This window comes from Micropterus dolomieu, linkage group LG16 (genome assembly GCF_021292245.1).
Source record: "Micropterus dolomieu isolate WLL.071019.BEF.003 ecotype Adirondacks linkage group LG16, ASM2129224v1, whole genome shotgun sequence".
Taxonomy (NCBI): domain Eukaryota; kingdom Metazoa; phylum Chordata; class Actinopteri; order Centrarchiformes; family Centrarchidae; genus Micropterus; species Micropterus dolomieu.
In genome coordinates, this window is record NC_060165.1 from 16,267,574 (window position 1) to 16,287,144 (window position 19,571).

Below are 19,571 nucleotides of genomic sequence, written 5' to 3' on the forward strand. Positions count from 1 at the left end.
AGTAAAACAGGAAACAGGGATAAAACGATCAAAAAAGAGGACAAGCAAACACAAAGACAGGGAGTGAAACACACCATACATAAGAGGAAGGGGAACGAATGAATAAATAAGGGGAAAAAACATAAGCTCTAAAACACAGAACAGGAAGAAAAGTTCACAAAGACACAAGAGGAAATGTTTAACAAAATAAAACACAAAATAATAGGTAACACTTAAACCCCAAAACACATTTTGTTTGCAACATAAGAAAAATTTGTCACACCAAATATTGCTTTTTTGCATTGGTTGCAAATGACCACAAGGTACGTTTATGTCAAATACACTTGAAATGTTAATCCTTCCAGCAGCTCAGGTCACCTGCATGCGGGCAGAAACACCTGCTGGCGGAGGACGCAACACTTAGCACAGCACTTTTTTATGTTAATGACCCATCCAAGCAGGTCCCACCCCTGCCTTCCTTTAGAGCACACCACTAATATACTGCCAGTATAGTAAGGCGCCTTGGTCACTTACACTCATATTTTTAGTGTGGTGTCCTCTTGTTTTTGCATTGGATATGATCTGCAAGCTTGTGGTTGTGGTTGGGGTGTACGTCCTTCTTCAGGGTGCTGAAGGCACAAGCCGAGGGGGGAGGACGGTGACTTTCCACCGGACTCAGCAGGATGACAGCCAGGGCCAAGCGCGCCCTAGGAGGGACAGCAGCCCCCCCAAGCCCATTCACAGTCCTACCTTCACCTCCTGCCGGACCCCCCTAACACCAGCCGAGCACAAGGTCCTGGATGACAATACACATGAGGTGAGGTGTGTTTGAGTTCTGTGACATTGTTCTGAAGCTGGTGAGGGTTTGGTTTTTAAGCAGAAGGAATGTGTTTGTAGAATCTTTGAGTTTTATTTAAAAAGAAAAGGAAAATGCATATCTGAAGATAAAATTGTTTCAAGAACAGAAAGTGACATTTTATTGGCTTTACTTTTTTTCTTTCTTGTTTCAAGACTCTCAAGGAAAATATATTTCTTAAAAAACACAACAAACAAGTAAAACTAATATAGAAACACGTGGAATTATGACACCAACAATATCTTAAGCATGTTTATGGTAGGCTAGAAGTGAATAAATTTAGTTTAGCTTGTTAGTTGTGTTTTGTACCTTTAGAAGTGATGCTGTCATGTCTGTCAGTGTCTCTCCTCTCTTTCTTCCAGACAGGGTTTAACGGTGATGATGGCTCCCATGTGATCCTCACATGGGTGGGTGATGGCACTGGAGTGAGTATCTTAGTGTCACTACATTACCACAACCTCAGATCATCAACAGAATATGTTGTCTGCTTATCACTTCAGAGATGGAGTCTGACTCTGAAACGTGTGAATATTCAGCACACAGTTTTATTTGAACTTTAATGTTTTTTGGCAAAAATATTATATTTATAAGTTTTGTAACTTGCTTTTATTAAAACATTAATCTGAAATAAATATATATAATCTAAAAAAATTTTCATGCACTGATCAAGTTTCAGATTTTAGGCCATTACTGTGGCTCTGTTGAGTTGAAGGCCATACATGCTTCATTATTTGGTCATCAGTTTTGATGTTTTATATTGTAGTTGCTATTAGGTGAAGCAGATTCGGATATGTTTCTATCATGTCAACATTTTAACTACATTGCTGCATTTTCTAGGTCATCCTGGTGCTGTCAACATTTAGTGCTCCGATAGATTCTTTCATAGAAGGAGGCTCCTCAAGACTTTATAGAAGGTGAGTAAGTGTCTGATATATTATGTGACATTGCAAAGTAACACTAGCAGCACACCCTTAAGCAGAACTCAAACATCCAATAAAAACTTTATTTCCTCTCTCATTAGCACGGATTACGGGAAATCCTTCCATGACATTTCCCATCGGATCAACAACACCTTCATAAGGGAGGAGTTTGGAGTCAGTGTTGGACCAGGGAGCTCTGTAAGTTAACAGTAGTAACATCCGCTGGTGCGCAGACGGTGTTTCAGTTGGGCAGCTGTGTTGCATGTTCCCACACGGGGAGGAGTGTGAGATGTTGCCTCACAAACGTGTGGAGACATCTTGCTTGTTGTTCTGCTGTCTAATCAAGTTGTGCCACAGCTTCACCCACAGAAATGCGTTGACGCACACAGAGCAAATGCATCACTGTTTCACTTCACTCTTTTTCCCCATTTCTTTTTAGCCTTTTTCTTTAATAATCAACATAGTTTCAGCTTGCTTATGAAATTATATATATTTGTGAACTGGGGGAGGTTTAAATATACATTAATTACATATTTTCAGGAACGGTGGAGGGTTAGGAAATGTAAAAAGTTTTTTTTCACAAATCCAGAGAAAATATTTTTTCCCTTTAAAAACTAGCTTCTTTTTCCAATGAGTGCAGGCATAAACAAAAGGATTTTTATATTTTCATTTCATTATAACTCATGTTTACTAACCTGTCATCATCCCTGCCAAATTTCCATCTCTGGACTGCTTTTAATTGATTTTAATTAACAGGTGATATTGATAGCGGACATACCGTTGGACAACAGAGGCGGGATCATCTTCACCTCCACGGATGCCGGTGCGACCTTCAAGTTCATCCAACTGCCGTTCCACCTGGCTCAGCCAATCACGTACCACTTCCTTAACCCTGATTACCTTGTGGCCCTCAGCATTGATGTGAGTCACTCGGCTGATCGCTTCCTTTCTGTCCATTAAATGTTATTTTGTCTTACTTTTTTTAAACTTTCATTTTCAAGGTCATGGCGGTCTCCCTTGCTCTGTGTGATATTCGGGGCTAAAGCTTTACATAAGTAAAGGTAAACATGCCTCTGTTCCTTCCTGTCTTGCAGGACGGTCTGTGGCTCTCTCTGGACTTTGGCGCCAAGTGGACAAAAGTTCATGATGAGGTATTTTCTTTCTCATGGTGAGTACAAACAGGAAACATGCCAAATCCCAGTGTGTCTAAAAGAAAGCATATGATAGATGAACCATATATTTTGTGAAGCTGCAGGCCAGGAATTTGAATGAATTTGCAAAAAACTTCTATGAAACAATATTACAGTTTTTATTGAATACTTTGTATATTGCTTTGAATGAATGTACATGACATTATATGCAGTATGTTTTGTTCTGGAGAAGAAAAGTAACCCATAAAAACAGTTCATATGGAAAATGTTGTGACATTTCTGATGTTTGTGAAATGTTTTTAACTTCCTCTTTCCATCAGGGGTGCTGGCGTTAATTTGTTCTTCAGCTGCAGCCGAACAGACACATGTAAGAAACTGAAAGAAATGCACTTCCTGACAGTATGAAAAATGTGGTCAGTCATTTGATCTGAATGACTCATTTATGACTTTTGTAGGATTCTAACCTCTCTTATACACAAACCCCAGGCGGACTGTTATACAGATGTTTGTTTTGTTTCTGTTTTATTATGTATGTATTAAGTATTCGCCTTGCAGAGAATTCTGACATTAAAGTACAATCAAATCAAATCTAATCCAATCTAAAAAAATAAACACCATTGTGTGGATGTTTACTGTTCAGTTTAGATCTTTATTGTCCCATAAAATATATCAAGAGATCCTTTCTGCAGTAAAGCAGCATAAAAACAATAAAAACACAGCATAACAATAGATTACCAAAATGTCCTGTCCTGTACACACAACATAAAATACAATAAATCAGGGCATATGTGATACATTTGAAGGAAGAACATTTAGTACAAATGGAATAAATCAAATTTTAAGCTTGTTATCCCCCATTTTCGGGGACCTGTATCTCTGACTGGGGGGAGGATGTCAGACTTTTAAAGCAGATTCACTATTCACTATATGCATTTTGGTCTCTGTGTGATTTGTCGATTGAAAATGCTGCGGCACAACAACGATTTAATTCCGGAGTTCACAATGTTGTCTAGTTGATTCCTGTTTTGCACATTCCCATACCAACAAATTAGTGATAGTGTCAGGATAGATTCTATGACAGAGTCATCAACCTCCTTGCCCCAGTGGAGACTGTAAATGGAGCCCATAGAGTACATGCACTGCATAGGCAAACAGTGTTTACTCCGACCCTCTGAGGTCTTCAAGGGGAAAAGTCCAACCTCCACCTGTTACCAATAAGAGCGTTGAGTGTCTCATATTTCCATCACCAGTCTTGCTTCTTGTCGCCATAGTTAAGGCAGATGAGAGGGGGGATTTAGTGCTGAAGAGGACAAAAGATCTGGGGAACACCTTCACCACAATCCACGAGGACATCTACAGTTTTGGCTACATAGGAGCCTTTCTCTTCTTCTCTGTGATAAGTAGTTCGGTGAGTAGTTCATTTAGGGGGCCAGGCTGGGGCCAGTTGTTTTGTCAGAGTGGCACATTCAATCTGGGACAAAGGCAATGTTCAAGCTTTCAAAATGTCTTGTTTAATATATAATGTAATGTTTTAGTAACTTACAGTTATTTGTTTCAGTAACAGGATCTTTTCAGTAACTTAGTTATAGTTTTATTAAAAAAAACATTCCTGTTAACTTTATCTCAAGTTACAGTACATTCTTTGATGCAACACTTCTTTGTAAGACTTAATGAATAGTAGAAGCTCTAGTGTACTAGATATTCTCTAAATCCCAGTTTGTATTTTGTATCCCAATGCATTATAAAGAGGGGATACGTTTTATGGCAGGTTGAAAACACAGTCTGAAAAAATTGCTTGGAAAATAGAAACTTCTCCATATTCAGTCCTGTTATTAGTCCTGATGTGAAGTATACACAAAATGAAATACTTGATAGTGGGCCATCATCTGTGCTTTATAAAGGGGGATAAATATTTTGGTAGACTGCATATCCAGCCAGGTAGGACCAGTAGGCTACTGTTATTGCTTTTTGTGTATGAAAAGTGCTGTTTCAATGCAATGCATTATTAAATTGTTTTGATAATAATTTACCCTTTAAGGAGGTGGACTCCAGCAATTTCCAGCAATATCCAAAGGAAACATGGAGTACAAGGAGAAAATATGCTATGTCTACAATGCTGCATACAGTTATGTACATTTCATCGCAAGGAAGATATAGTACTATGATACTAGACCAGAGCTATTCGATTACAGATTCGACTGGGTTAGATTTTAACACCAGGACACAGAGATGGGCCGGACATTTTCTCAGGATTTGGGATCATTAGGATTTTATTGACACACTTTTATTGGTAATCCTTATTGTTAATGATGCTCTTATCAATCCTATTTATTACTAAATTGCATGTATTATTAAAAAAAAATAAAAATAAATGTTGTTTGTAGAGCAGCAACAGGATTTACATCAGCAAAGTCACAAATAGCTCACTGGAAACAAATCTAACATGTCAGTAAAATAAATCATATTCCTGACATCAACATACTGAGTGAAGCTTAGAAAGAATGAACAACTCAGTTGCTCCTGTCCTCCTCCCTCTGCTGCTGCTGGTAGAGAGGAGGGCTGGTCTGTTTCGACCAGCTGAGTTTATAATGTGCCATATTTTAACTACTTACTTAACTACTTACTACTTAGGATATAGTATAATCTTAAGTAGTCAGATCGCATAAAAGCCCACTAATATTGCACTATTACTTTAAAACGTTGAGCGTTACCAACACACTGCTCATTCTGTTCATTAATCCGTAAGTGTTTACACACTGATGCGTTGTTTTGCTTCCAGAGATCCCCTCGTGTCATGTATTTCTCATCAGACCAAGGAGACACCTTCAGTCGAGCGCTGCTCCCTTCTGCCTCCACTGAGCAGGTGAGAAAGATTAAACAACTTAATGAACAGAGGTTCGCATTTGCCTAAGGAAAAAAATCTTTATCATCACAACTTATTATTTTTATAGTTTTGTCCATCATTTCTGTTGGATATGAAAACAAAAATAAAACCCAAGGTGTAATCTTTTGATTGCTGAGTTGCTGTATTATTTGAAAATGGCCTCCATCTCCAAGCTTGGTTAGCTGATTTAACTTGAAGTTAAGTTAAAATCAGGGACATTGGCTAGTCTATTAACAGCACAGGAATGGGGTTTGCTATCAAACCACACTGTACCTTTTGATATTGATAAAGCAACAAGTATCAAAAGCTGGTGTTGATCAGTAAGACTCTTTATCTTGTTTACTCATGCACTGATCTGATAGATAAATTTGCCAATTTTAGACTTTTTATTTATTATTTATATTTTTATTTATAGAACTTTGGCTCCTTTTGTACCTTTTGTAACAGGTGCCGGCACTAGTATCGAAATATTTCACACGATACCCTGCCCAACCACAGTAAATGTACAGATGTTAATGTAATTGTGTCCTTTGTCACATGTTTCTCTTGCTCTTTGGGTCAGACATGGAGTTGGGAAAGTTTTAAACTATGGTGTCAAGTGCATACCTTTTGGTGGTTGGACGTTACAGAGTTTGGTTTGCTTAAAATAAATACATTAATACATTAATGCATTAATACACACACACACACACACACACACACACACACACACACACACACACACACACACACACACACACACACACACACACACACACACACACACACACACGCACACAATTACAAACCCACGGTATCTTGTTGACAGCACAAGCACTTTCTCTCGCGGCGATTAGACAATTTTAGTCAAAAAGTAGTTTTTTAAAATTGCAATTCCACATTTTCTCACCCACATGTGCTCTCTCCCTCCATATATGTGAGCATGTTTGCAGTTCTACTCCATCTTGGATGGAGATGAAGATATGCTCTTCATGCATGTGGACAACCCAGGAGGTAACCGACGATTCTTTGTTTGCATTTTCCACTCAAACACACACCTACCTTGAAAAACTACCTTAAAAACACACTTGACACATGTTAGCAAATATGCCCATGTTGTGAAGACAATGTGACTGAATTTAAAGTCTCTCAGTTGCTCTTTGTTGTAATGGAAAAGCTCAACGGTAAAGGCCGGACTGGTTTCACAAGTTCTACGTGTTGCTGACAAATCATTCCGGCATGCAAGTCCAGCTACCCAGTCTTTGTTCCTTTCTTTCACTCTCTTTCTCCCTCCCCGCTCCTGGTTTCCTTCTCACTCAGTCTCTATTTCTTATTCACGTCTGCTTTCCTCTGACATTATTATAATTATATCTTCTTCCCTGGCAAGTGCCCCAGTTAGTGCTATATGGGTTAGGTGATGGGACTTTTCTACTGCTGAGATAAATAGGGGAGATATGGTGTAGAGGGGCTTTATCTTTTGTTGGCAGGAGATTTAGTTTACACTGCAAAAGCTGACAAACATATCTAGGGATCAGGGTATAACACAAGCACACACACACACACACACACACACACACACACACACACACACACTGAAAATGTAAACCACTTCAATCACCTCCCTCAGCTGAGCTTGCCCTTCATGGCTTTAGCTGACACGTGTGTAATCTTCACAAAGTTAAAATATGACTGATGGTGACTTGTTGTAATTATGCTGATGTTGAAAGGTTTGTGCAAACGTGGTATACCAGGTGCTGATTCTCTTTGAAGGTGATGCATGTTGTATTTAACATCAATGAAAAGAGACATTACTGTAACTACAGTCCACAAAAGGCATAAGCATAGAAAAATAGGCTACTGGCTAACTATGTGTCTGAGAGACTAAAATGATCCTTTGTTTCTTTCTGCTGTCTTCTCTTTCACCACAGACACTTTCTTTGGGACCATGTACACGTCAGATGACCGTGGCATCCTTTTCTCCAAATCACTAGAGCGCCATCTCTTTGATGGGCAGCGGAAGAGCGACTTCACCAACATAACTTCACTGAGAGGAGTCTACCTCACGAACAAACTAGACGAAGGTATGGTTTGCAACCCGTGTGTGTACCAGTGCACTTTGTGCGCATTCAAGTAATGATTTTAATTTATTACACAATGACCTACATGTAATTTGATTTGATGCCTTAGTAAGGCAAGCTGATCTATTTGTCCTGCCTGTCAATTTCCTGTCTGCACACCATTGAACTAACCCTAAAGAATAAGTCTGGTGATATTCTATATTTTTGAACGGATCCTGTGAAAAGATCAAAACCAAAACCGAATCTATCCACAAGTATTATCTGTGTATCCAAAGTCTGATGTAATTTCCTATGTGCCACAGAACTCCACTGTCATCCAAAATGTTTCTTTATTGTGATGAATATTGTGATTTCAAGTCAATCCCACTGCTGCCACAATACTCACTAGAGCGCCAAGTGTGTAATAATCCACCACTGAAATAATCCCCAACACATGCTAAATGCACAAAATCTACAGTGCCCAGCTGTTTTAGCTAATTAGTGAGCCTTTAAAAAATAACAAAATTAAACTATATATTTGTGACATGTTTTTAAAGATTCATGTCTTCAGTACCACTGACAGACAGCTTTTTGACAAAGTAATATCAGGCTTATCCTTTAAACTTAAGTCAGAAAGGTAAGATGTCTATCATGATATATAGTTTCATCAATGGATATATCCATTTATCTTCCCTTATATCAAACGGCTTGTCTTTATACCCACACAAATCCCACAACTAACCTGTCAGTCTGCCAGCCATTTGTTCACCTTTTCATTTTGATAAATTACTGAAATTTGACTCTAATAATGTGTTTTGTTGCAGATGGCTGTATACGATCTGTCATTTCCTTTAACAGAGGAGGGATGTGGAGGCAACTTAACAAACCTGAGAATCTGGAATGTGGAGAACACGTCAAGAATGTGTGTTATATGTCTAAAATCCCAGTCTGCGTGTGCATATTAACATTATATCCTACAAGTTAGGCCGTGTTCACTAAAACATTATATGTGTGCTTTTTCCCATCAGTGCAACCTTCACATTCATGGAGAACACAGTCGCAACAACCGCATCGTTCCCATGCTGGCTCTGTCTGAGCCAACTGCTATTGGTCTGGTTATCGCCCATGGTAATTAAACAGCAATGCACCCATATTTAATTTCAGTACAAGACATTTTGATACATAGGACAAATAATGTCAAAGTTTAGATAAAATGGTACAAGTATGCAACTTTAAACATCTCTGAGTCATTTTCTAATTCAATATATTTTTTAATAAATGTATTTAACTTGTAAATCAAATGTAATGATAATTTAAAGATGTATTTATACCTTCTCCAGGTACTGTAGGTGACTGTCTGTCATCGTCACAGCACCCAGATGTGTTTGTCTCCTCAGACGGGGGTTATAGCTGGAGGGGGACACTGAGGGGTACTCACCACTACAGCATATTGGACTCTGGGGGTCTCATTGTGGCTGTGGAGGCCCAGCATGAAGGACAAGTGAAGACTATCAAGTACTGAGCAGATATTTTTATTTAATGAAAAAATTTTATTTTTTGGCAATGGCGGGCCGAAAGTTCTTATATTCAAAGTTTCTTTTCACCCAAATTTCTCCACAAACTATCATTTCTCGTCACCAGGTTCTCCACAGACGAGGGCCAGTGCTGGAAATCCTACAACTTTACCGAGCAGCCTTTCTTCTTTGCAGGCCTGGCATCCGAGCCGGGGACCAAGGCCATGAGTGTCAGTGTGTGGGGCTTCCGGCCTGAGGAAGACGGTCAGCCCATGTGGGTGGCCGTCACCATTGATTTCCAGAGCCTCATTACAAGAGAGTGTGAGTCAAGATGCAACTATGCCATCTACTGCTATTATCTATTCTGCCCCTTATGGGGCATGTTACCTGGTGGTAACACGATGTCTCCAGTGAGGTGGAGTCTTACACCAGTTTTTCCATTACAGAAACTTACCAACCCATGACCTGGGACATTCCGTAACCTAAACTTATATGAGATTTTTGTTTGCATTTTATTCTCTGGGCTCTTTTCACTACTTTGAAGGGAGCACAAATAAATAATTTGAATCAGAATCTGATGACAGTTGATGACAGTTAATCTCTTAACTAATAGTAACTGAAGATGGGGGTTTTTTTTATCTTTGATTGCCTTTTAAGTCATGAATATTTAATGTCATAGAGAAATACTTCAGATTTTAAGTCAATATCTCAGGGGCTTTAATTGTTTCTTCTGCTCAGTTTTGCTGTGTGGTCATAGCAATGGTTGTTGGTGCAGACTTTGAAGTAAAACAACGGTTATTGTTCTGTGTTTATACTACTAATCTTTCTTGTGATGTGACAACAGCACTCTTAGCAATACTTGGAAGTCACTGGAGCTTGGATTTGGTATTACCTCTTGAGCAGGGCTGAATTTTTAGCTCCAGGAAGTGTGCAGTTACAGTGGCTACGCTTTGTTGTTCTCATCTTGGTTTACCAATCGGAAGCCCACTAGAGGGTGTTTCCCCGTGATATAAAACAGTTGTGTTCTGACGGGTCGTCATCTAATTCATCAGGTAATGACCAGGACTATGAAGAGTGGTTGGCTCACTCTACAAATGGAGGAGACCTGGAGAGAAATGGCTGCATCTTGGGTGTCAAAGAGACTTATAGGAGGCTAAAGAAACAATCCATGTGCAGAAATGGGAGAGGCTATGTGGTGAGCAAGAAGCAAAGCCCCTGCCTGTGCACCAGAGAAGATTACTTATGGTACGTTGATATGTTTGTGACATGACATAAGGACTATGTAGATATTGTGCCATATTCAAATTTGGAATCCCAACGGTATGGGAACATGTTTTGGCACCAACAACTAAGACAGCATGGAAGATATTCCCTTGTGAAACCCTAACCCTAACCCCTCTCCTCTTCAACAGCGACTATGGTTACTATCGTCACGTAAACACCTCAGAGTGTGTGAGACAATCCAGCACTGAAAATATAAGCTTGGAGCGCTGTCTGAATGGAGAGGAGGATGAGCTTCTGACAGCGGGGTAATCATGGCCACTCCTTTTTGTTTTTTGTTTTTAAATGAAGAGACACCCCTCATGGACAGACTCACATGCTTCTGACCATGTTTGTAGGTACCGTAAGGTCCCGAGTGATCGTTGTGAGAGGGGCTTCACTCCTCAGCTCGCAGTGCAGACAGTCATCAGACCCTGTGGTGTTACACCCAACCCTAGTCCACCTGCCAGGCCATCGTCTACAGTCACGCACTTTGACACACCGGTCAGTAAACTTGTTGCTCTAATCAGTGTGTGTCTATGTTTTTAACTGTTCATGTTGAGGTTTTTAGGAATATAACACCTGTTGCATGTATTTTCCAGCAAGAGAGGCTGGTGTTGATCCTGGTGTGTGCAGGAGCTGGAGTCATTGTCCTGGTAGCTATCGTTTCCGCCGTCTATGCTGTCAGGAGGATGGTTTACAGAAACAGGTGATCTATCTATCTATCTATCTATCTATCTATCTATATATCTATATATCTCTATCTCTCTTTCTCTCTCTCTCTCTTAGCTGACTTGTAGTTTCATGTCTTCCTCTACAGGACACCAGAGTACCGTTTCTCCAATCTCCGGCTTCAGGATGATGATAACAACATCACAGCAGATCTTGAAAGCACCACCAGTAGCAATGGCATTGCCTCTCAGCCGGACTCAGATGATGTAAGGGCTATTTAGCGCTGTTGGGTTTTTTTTTTTTTTTTTTTTGTGTGTTATGAACTTACAAAATATTTCAGATGGTGTGATTTTCCCATGTACATTGACACCTTTTTTGTCCTTTTTTTAAAAACAGGATCTTATTGATTGACACAACACATTTGAATGGATGTAATAAATTTTCACTTTTGAAAGTAGCTGTGGTGAAAAAGACTGCCAACGGCATTTTGTTGGACCCTTCATGGCAAGTTCTGACTATTTGAATGACAAGCATGATGATGCCTTGAGCTTTACTTTGCTTACTGTTTGATTTGTACAGTATTTTTGTATTTTAATTTGACTCTGTGTTGCAACATCTTTGTATTTTCTGATCAATGTGAAAACAAACAAGACAATCCTGAAAATGTGCATTTGTAAAAAAAACATAACAAAATACAGCATATTGTTATGTGTTCTTTCTGTTGTGTATGTTACAGTTTTAAATAGCTATGCCATGATCAGAACAATACGCAATAAACCTTTCAAAGATCCTTGCTTGAGTTCATCAGTTCAATTCTGTCCATCTGGACACTGGTGGCGCTGTAACGCTTCTATTTGGAAGTGACCAGTGAAGAAGAAAAAACAAAGATGAGTTATTAACAAGATGTCTCAAACATGAAAAAATGTACCACTGCTCCTCAAAATCAGAAATACACAGAGATGGCTCATAACTTCCATGCTAGGCTATATTTGGCCCAGTGACTACAAGTATTTAATGCCATCCTCATACAAATATTTGGGCAAAAACGTGAGTAAAACTATTCCTAAAGGTTGCCCATAACATAACTCATGTATTATATTGTTGAATTAGCCATGAGACCCGAATCACATGTTGCTGTGTTGGGGAACTGCAATGATCTAACTTCTTATGCTGATTTACAGTGGGGAATAATATTTTTGATGGACCTCTTAAATGTTAATGTTGTCAAACGGGATAAAAATACCCAACTCGAGAAACACGCCTGTCGACTCTACAGGTCTGCCAGCTTGTTCGTCTTTGGTTTCTACGACTGAGTGGATTCTCTCTTCTTCCGCCGACCAGCTCAGCTGTCATTACAGGATCACGTTCATATCTGGGATAGCTTGAGCAATACCAGAATTCGTAGCTACCGTGGCTTTTGGGGCAGGTAACGTTTAACAAGGTGTAAGCGTTCATCCAAAATATATTTTTTGTTACGTTACTTTCAAATTAGTACTACCACATAAGACCCGCTGGAGATATTTCAGTGTCAGTTAGCATACCTGTGCAAAAACGAGGAAGTTACACAGCAGACGAATCAACGTAGGGTCTGTTTTAACCGTTTTAACGTACTTAAATACTACGGTTAATGTTAGCTTTTCAAAATTTAGCTTCCAAGCTTTGTAATGTACAGTATCATACAGTCAACTAAAGGTGGTTAAGTGCATCATTACGATTTACTACCTCGGAAATTAGTAACTAGTTCAGTAAAGCTAAAGTGACGTTGACTTAAATAAATTAATGGAACGTTACCCATCTAACTTTCTGTGGTATTAGCTAGTCTCGTTTCAACTATAGGCTATTAGCTCATCTCGTTTTAGCTACTACTAAGACGTTACAACAGAAGTTAAAGTTAGCCTGTGGAACACGGGGATAGACATGAATATTTATCTGACAAACTAGTTATTTTGTATGTTTATAATCACAGATCGTTAGCTGTTGAAAAAGTGGCTGGAGGCTCGCTAAGATGGTCAGGGCTGGCGGTAAGTGTAACCTTAACTTATACCGTTTAAGCTATTAAGTTTATTCACATTAGTATAATGTTACGTTAGGAGCATGGAAAACCTTTATGTGATGTTTAAAATATCGTAAATGGTGATGATTTGTAACTGACCGTCCTGTTTATCTACCGGTCTACTGTATCTCTTACTTTTACAGGTGTTTTAAAGTTAGCAGCGCTCATCTTTGCGTTCCTCTTGGCCGTCTTTCTGGCTTTTCAACTGCTAGAGATCAACATGGATTTTAAACTGAGCAGTGTGTTGTGTGAGTATCATTTTTTTCAAGATGAAACTTAAGCATTTAAATATTTAAATGACCACCAAAAATCTCTTCAAACACACATTCTTGTTATTGTTTTTTCAGCAAGATCTATGCCAGTTAATGAAGGATGTAAGTATGCTTAAATTATTATCATTGCATCTTTTTGCTTTGTTTTTCTCAATGACTAATCCGTTTTCATACAAGTTCCTCCTTCTTTATTTTTTATTTCTCTATACCAGTCGACACAAGAGTGGTAATAACAATTGTTGTGTGTGTTTAGCTTAGAGTGTAAATAGATTCCTCTGATAGAGTTCAAGTTGCACTGTTGGTTTTTGGATAGTTGATAGTCCACATGTTTGTGCATAGCCCTGTGTGATTGGACCACTTGTTACCTAATATTGTGCATCCTGTTTCTTGATGTGTGAATTCGCAGCAGTAAAGCCAGTCAAGTACAAGTGTGGGCTGTCCAAGTCATGTCCACCTGGACACTTCGCCTTCAAGATAGCGAGTGGGGCAGCCAGTGTGGTGGGGCCCAGAATGTGTCTGGAGGACAAATTGTAAGTAAAATGGTCTGACAAAACAAGATGGTTTTTAAATGTTATATAAATTAAATGATGAAATGGCAAAACAACACCACCACCAACAACACAGAAAAAGTAAATGTTATAATTAGATAAAGTACGGATAAAGACAATATCTTTTTTTGTGCTTTGTGACATGTTTGCTAAAACAGCTTAGCTTTAAAAAGTCCTGGCAATTGTTTGTTTGATAAAGGTTGAACAATTATGCATATGTAAGTACAGGACCTGTTGTCTTGTCAATACCGTTGGGTATCACTTTACACTTTGTGTTGTTTCAGACTAATGAGCGGTGTTAAGAACAATGTGGGGAGAGGAATCAACATTGCCCTGGTTAATGGTAATGTTATCAGCTGGAGTTTCACACCTTGAAGTCAGTTTGTTTTATAAATAGACCACTGTTGATAGTAATATAATACTGCAGCAGTGTAGAATTAGTTCGATGAATGGAGCCATTTGAAAAGAATATCTTAAGCCTTGGTGCAGCAGAATAGTTAGGCTCTACATATATATTCCCATTTTGTATTATTACCTGTTAATCAGTTCAGTTCATATCATGAACAGCCGGTTAACTATGCTGTCTGTTCCATAACCAAATTTGTCATTCCTAGTGGTAAACCTATAGTGCAGAGGTCACTAATAGGCGGACCGCGGTCCGGATTCGGACCCAGCCGCCATCCTCTCCGGACCGCCGACCTACAGCACATTTATTATTGAGACTTACTACCTCGTGACGGAGCGTTTCTATTTTAACCCACGCAGCTTTTCTAGCATTTACTGTACTGGTTTAGAGGACCAGGAAACTCACAGACCAATCGCATGTGCTCCAATCGTCTCATGTGACGCTGCTCAGCCAATCAAATCTGTGCATTCCGATGTTTGTGAGTCGAGTCCGCGAGATTCACCAGAGACGTTTTGGAAACACACCCGAATTGAGGAGACGAAAGATAAAAGAGATTTCACATGACTTTTAATCAAGAATGTACAGATTTTTACATGTACATTCCTCCCACGGGCAGTTCAAAACCAGAATATCTCATAGATCTCCAATATGCTAGCTGGAGCTCACGTTTCTCACTGAACAACAGAAAGTAGGAAAGTGGTAGCTCTGTAAGAGGAAATGAAAGAGAAGAGGAGGCATTACAGCTGTTAATTTGTGTGTTTATTATAAAATTGGTTAAGACTACACTTCATCACTTCAAGCTACACTTTTTATTACATTTTTTCTAAAAATTAGGCACTTTAGTTTACTTAAATTTAGAATTTATTATTTGAATAGTTATTATTTATTATCCTTCCAGTTTGATGTGAAAACTGACTGAAATATTATTTGATTTGACAGTCCGTTGTTGACTAAAAACATGTGTTGATACAACTATAGGTTATAGTACTGAATGATAACGCAAGTTCGTCGTTTTGACGTTCCGGACCTTTGCTTCAGGAAATTTTCTCTAACTAGACCTCTTTGAAATCTAATTGAATACCCCTGCACTAGGTCATAAACTCTAACAGCATGGAGGGAGACCCAGTGCTGGTCGACACTGCTGAAGACCTGGGGCAAATTTAATCTCAAAACGTTTTGCAACGTCTTCGGATTGAACGACATGTTTCCTTGCAACGTTGTCCAATAGGCAACGAGGTATGTTTTCTCCCGTTAGGTGGGTGTGTCATAGGCGAGAAACACAGAGTTGCTATCTATTACGTTACAAGTCGTGACATTGTGGATATTTTACAAGCGCAGACCAGGTAAAGCGACAGTGAACACAGCAATGCACATCTCATTCATTAGCTGCCATGTTGGTTTTTGTTTTGAAAGGCTACCTCGTCAAAATGCCTACCACACACACACACACACACACACACACACACACACACACACACACACACACACACACACACACACACACACACACACATATATAATGTAATGTAATGTCTACAAAACAAACAAAGATGTTATAACCAGCATTGACATCTCTTTGACCTGAGAGTTTCCAATATACAGTGTGGACTCCCCAGTCCAGCAGAGAGCAGCTTCACTCCTGTGTCCTGCAGGTTGTTGTTACTCAGGTCCAGCTCTCTCAGACAAGAGGACTGGGAGCTGAGAACTGAGGCCAGAACTTCACAACTTCTCGCCGAAAGATGACAGCCACTCAGCCTGAAGATGAGCAAGTGAGGAAAATACTCAAAAGGTTTTCTCATCAATAAAATATAAACATATTCTTTACATATGTAGTTATTTTCATGTTATATCTGATATCTTTGTATATAAACATGTCATGTTGTGTCTGTATGTTTTACATACAGTATATCAAGAGGATAAGACTGCTTCATGAAAACATTATGTTTGATATATAATATATTATATATTAATATATTGAGTTGCCTTTTTCACCTACATTGCTTTATTGGAGGCTTTGACCACTGGCAGCATCCTTAGAAAAACCTCTTCAGAAGCAGAAAATTTCTTCAGATCAAACACATTCAGATCTTTTTCTGATGACACTAACATAAAGGCCAGAGCTGACCACTGTGCAGGAAAAAGATCCTTTCTAGTGAGTGAGTACTGTTGGATCTCCTCGACTAGAGAATGATCCTTCAGCTCATTCAGACAGTGGAACAGATTGAAGATTCTCTCTGGATGGAGATCCTCACTGATTTTCTTCTTGATGTACTCCGTTGTTTCTTGTTTAGTCTTGGACTCATTTCCTTTCTCTGTAACCAGCTGTTGTAGAAGACTCTGATGTGTCTGCAACGAAAGACCCAGGAGAAATCGTAGGAACATGTCCAGGTGCCCATTTGGACTCTGTAACGCCTTGTCCACAGCACACTGGTGGAGGTGTTTTAGTTTAGATTGGTCTGTAAATAGTTTCGACCACCAGGAGGATGTTTGTGGTTCTACAAGATTGACACCAGAGTTGATGAATGTCATATGGACATGAAGAGCAGCCAGAAACTCCTGAATGCTCAGATGGATGAAGCAGAACACCTTGTCCTGGTACAGCCCTCTCTCTTCTTTAAAGATCTGTGTGAACACTCCTGAGTACACTGAGGCTTCTCTGATATCGATGCCACACTCTGTCAGGTCCGATTCATAGAAGATCAGGTTGCCTTTCTGCAGCTGCTCAAAAGCCAGTTGTCCCAAAGACTCAATCATCTTCCTGCTCTCTGGAGTCCAGTGTGGATCTGTCTCAGCTCCTCCATCATACTTCACGTTCTTCAGTTTAGACTGAACCACCAGGAAGTGGACGTACATCTCAGTCAGGGTCTTGGGCAGATCTCCTCTCTTTCTGGTCTTCAACACATCCTCCAGAACTGTAGCAGTGATCCAGCAGAAGACTGGGATGTGGCACATGATGTGGAGGCTTCGTGATGTCTTCATGTGGGAGATGATTTTGCTGGCCAGCTTCTTATTTCTGAATCTCTTCCTGAAGTATTCCTCCTTCTGTGCGTCAGTGAACCCTCTGACCTCTGTCACCCTGCCAACACACTCAGGAGGGATCTGATTGGCTGCTGCAGGTCGTGTGGTTATCCAGAGGCGAGCAGAGGGAAGCAGTTTTCCCCTGATGAGGTTTGTCAGCAGCACATCCACTGAGGTGGACTTTGTAACATCAGTTAGGATCTCATTGTTGTTAAAGTCCAGAGGAAGCCGACACTCGTCCAGACCGTCAAAGATAAAGATGACCTGGAACTCTTCAAACCTGCAGATTCCTGCTTCTTTGGTTTCAGTGAAGAAGTGATGAATAAGTTCCACCAGACTGTACGTTTTCTCTTTCAGCACATTCAGCTCTCTGAAAGCAAATGGAAATGTAAACTGTACGTCCTGGTTGGCTTTGCCTTCAGCCCAGTCCAGAGTGAACTTCTGTGTCAACACTGTTTTCCCGATGCCAGCCACTCCCTCTGTCATCACTGTTCTGATTGGTTCATCTCTATCAGATGAGGGTTTAAAGATGTCTTCACACCTGATTGTTGTTTCTGGTCTGGCTGACTTCCTGTATGCTGTTTCAATCTGTCTGACCTCATGTTCAGCATTGACCTCTGCAGTCCTTCCCTCTGTGATATGAAGCTCTGTGTAGATCTGATTTAGAAAGGTTGGATTTCCTGCTTTAGCAATTCCCTCAAACACACAATGAAACCTCTTCCGCAGATTTGACCTGACTTTATGTTGGCACAGTCCAAAACAGATTCCTGAATGAAAAATTGACATGAAATCAACGGGAGATGCCAAAGTACACCTGAGTAACAAACATTAAAGAGTGGCTGATGTGTTTTCTACACTTATCAAACTACTCAGCTCATCTGACGTAAAGAAATGCATACTAATTAACTTCTGCCTGTTGCAAGCCAAACGTGTAATAGTTTTTATAGGATATGGACACCTTTCCAACATGAATGATCTGTTTTGTTTTGTTTTTTCCTACTTTAGTTGGTTGTAGAAAGGTATGTGCATACATGTGTGTTTACATATAATTTCCCCTTTTCAAGAATCTATACCTGTAAAAAAAAAATTGTGGATATGCAACTCCCAATTTATTTATTTCTATTGTTAATATTATTATTGTTTTCCTCCTGTCTACTTTGCTTTATTTATTATACTTACTGCTTTGAGGGGTTTGTTTGTTTGTTTGTTTTTTGTTTTTTTGTTACTTTTTTCTTTCCAAGAGTATTGTGTTGTTGTGAGGGGAAGGGAGGGGATTTCATAATTGTTGATGTTTAGTCAAGATGAACAAAAGCCAATAAATAAAGTATTAAAAAAACTATTCAGCTCATCAGAGGAAGAAAAATTGCTTCTGTGGTCAGCTCAGAAAAGAAAACAAATTCAGCAGAATGAAATTTAAATATAAAATCTGTTAAAAGCCTCTTACTGTTTTGCAGACAGTCAGCCAGATCCTCCTGATTTATTCTCCTCAAGAAGAGTAGTGTGATCTTCAGAAATGCCTCTCTGCTCCTCTTCTGCTCGTCCTCCTCACCTTGTACCTCCTTATCCTCCCTCTGCCTCCTTAAGAATTCGGGGTAATCTAGACTCAGAACCCTCTGGAACCATTTCAACTCATCCCTCACAAAACTGACAATGTTCTCCTCAAGCAGCTGGAACACAATAACAGGTGAATATCACTTTCTATATAGTGTTTATATATATATATATATATATATATATATATATATATATATATATATACACACATACATATACACACAGTATATATATATATACACACAATAGAAAAAATAAAAAAATCCCCCCTCTCACCCCTTGCGGGGTGGTATGTGTCATCCTCAAGCTCGGGTCCTCTACCAGAGGCCTGGGAGTTTGAGGTTTCTGCGCAGTATCTTAGCTGTTTCTAGGACTGCACTCTTCTGGACAGAGACCTCTGATGTTTTACCTGGAATCTGCTGTAGCCACTCTCCCAGTTTGGGGGTCA

At 39.5% G+C, this 19,571-nt stretch overlaps 2 protein-coding genes across 4 annotated transcripts in view; both read left to right on the top strand.

The window, feature by feature from the left end:
- The first annotated feature begins 556 nt into the window (after positions 1-556).
- si:dkey-159a18.1 (sortilin) lies at positions 557-12,062 on the top strand. Its single transcript, XM_046072661.1, has 21 exons — positions 557-796; positions 1,198-1,260; positions 1,673-1,749; positions 1,857-1,953; positions 2,512-2,676; positions 2,850-2,923; positions 3,227-3,273; positions 4,178-4,314; positions 5,686-5,769; positions 6,723-6,783; positions 7,698-7,850; positions 8,651-8,748; positions 8,855-8,954; positions 9,167-9,341; positions 9,468-9,661; positions 10,393-10,585; positions 10,753-10,869; positions 10,960-11,104; positions 11,203-11,309; positions 11,421-11,538; positions 11,669-12,062. The coding sequence occupies exons 1-21, from the start codon at positions 557-559 to the stop codon at positions 11,681-11,683; spliced, it is 2,460 nt and encodes an 819-aa protein (XP_045928617.1). The 3' UTR covers positions 11,684-12,062.
- Positions 12,063-12,547: 485 nt separating this feature from the next.
- fam3c (FAM3 metabolism regulating signaling molecule C) overlaps positions 12,548-19,571 on the top strand; it is a 12,735-nt gene continuing 5,711 nt past the window's right edge. The window contains exons 1-6 of one of the 3 annotated variants that reach the window (XM_046072026.1): positions 12,548-12,698; positions 13,239-13,293; positions 13,469-13,573; positions 13,673-13,699; positions 14,007-14,127; positions 14,430-14,488. In XM_046072026.1, coding sequence (XP_045927982.1) covers positions 13,278-13,293; positions 13,469-13,573; positions 13,673-13,699; positions 14,007-14,127; positions 14,430-14,488 — 328 coding nt within the window. In that variant the 5' untranslated portion in view covers positions 12,548-12,698; positions 13,239-13,277. Of the gene's footprint in view, positions 12,716-13,238; positions 13,294-13,468; positions 13,574-13,672; positions 13,700-14,003; positions 14,128-14,429; positions 14,489-19,571 lie in introns of all 3 variants that reach the window. The other 2 variants (XM_046072024.1, XM_046072025.1) reach the window with 2 other exon arrangements.

Bases quoted from the DNA above. Each gene is read 5' to 3' on its own strand.
- si:dkey-159a18.1 (XM_046072661.1), top strand. From the start codon at position 557: ATGATCTGCAAGCTTGTGGTTGTGGTTGGGGTGTACGTCCTTCTTCAG. The intron at 2,924-3,226 runs GTGAGTACAAAC...TCTTTCCATCAG, and splicing joins GAGGTATTTTCTTTCTCATG to GGGTGCTGGCGTTAATTTGT. The intron at 9,342-9,467 runs GTACTGAGCAGA...TCTCGTCACCAG, and splicing joins GGACAAGTGAAGACTATCAA to GTTCTCCACAGACGAGGGCC.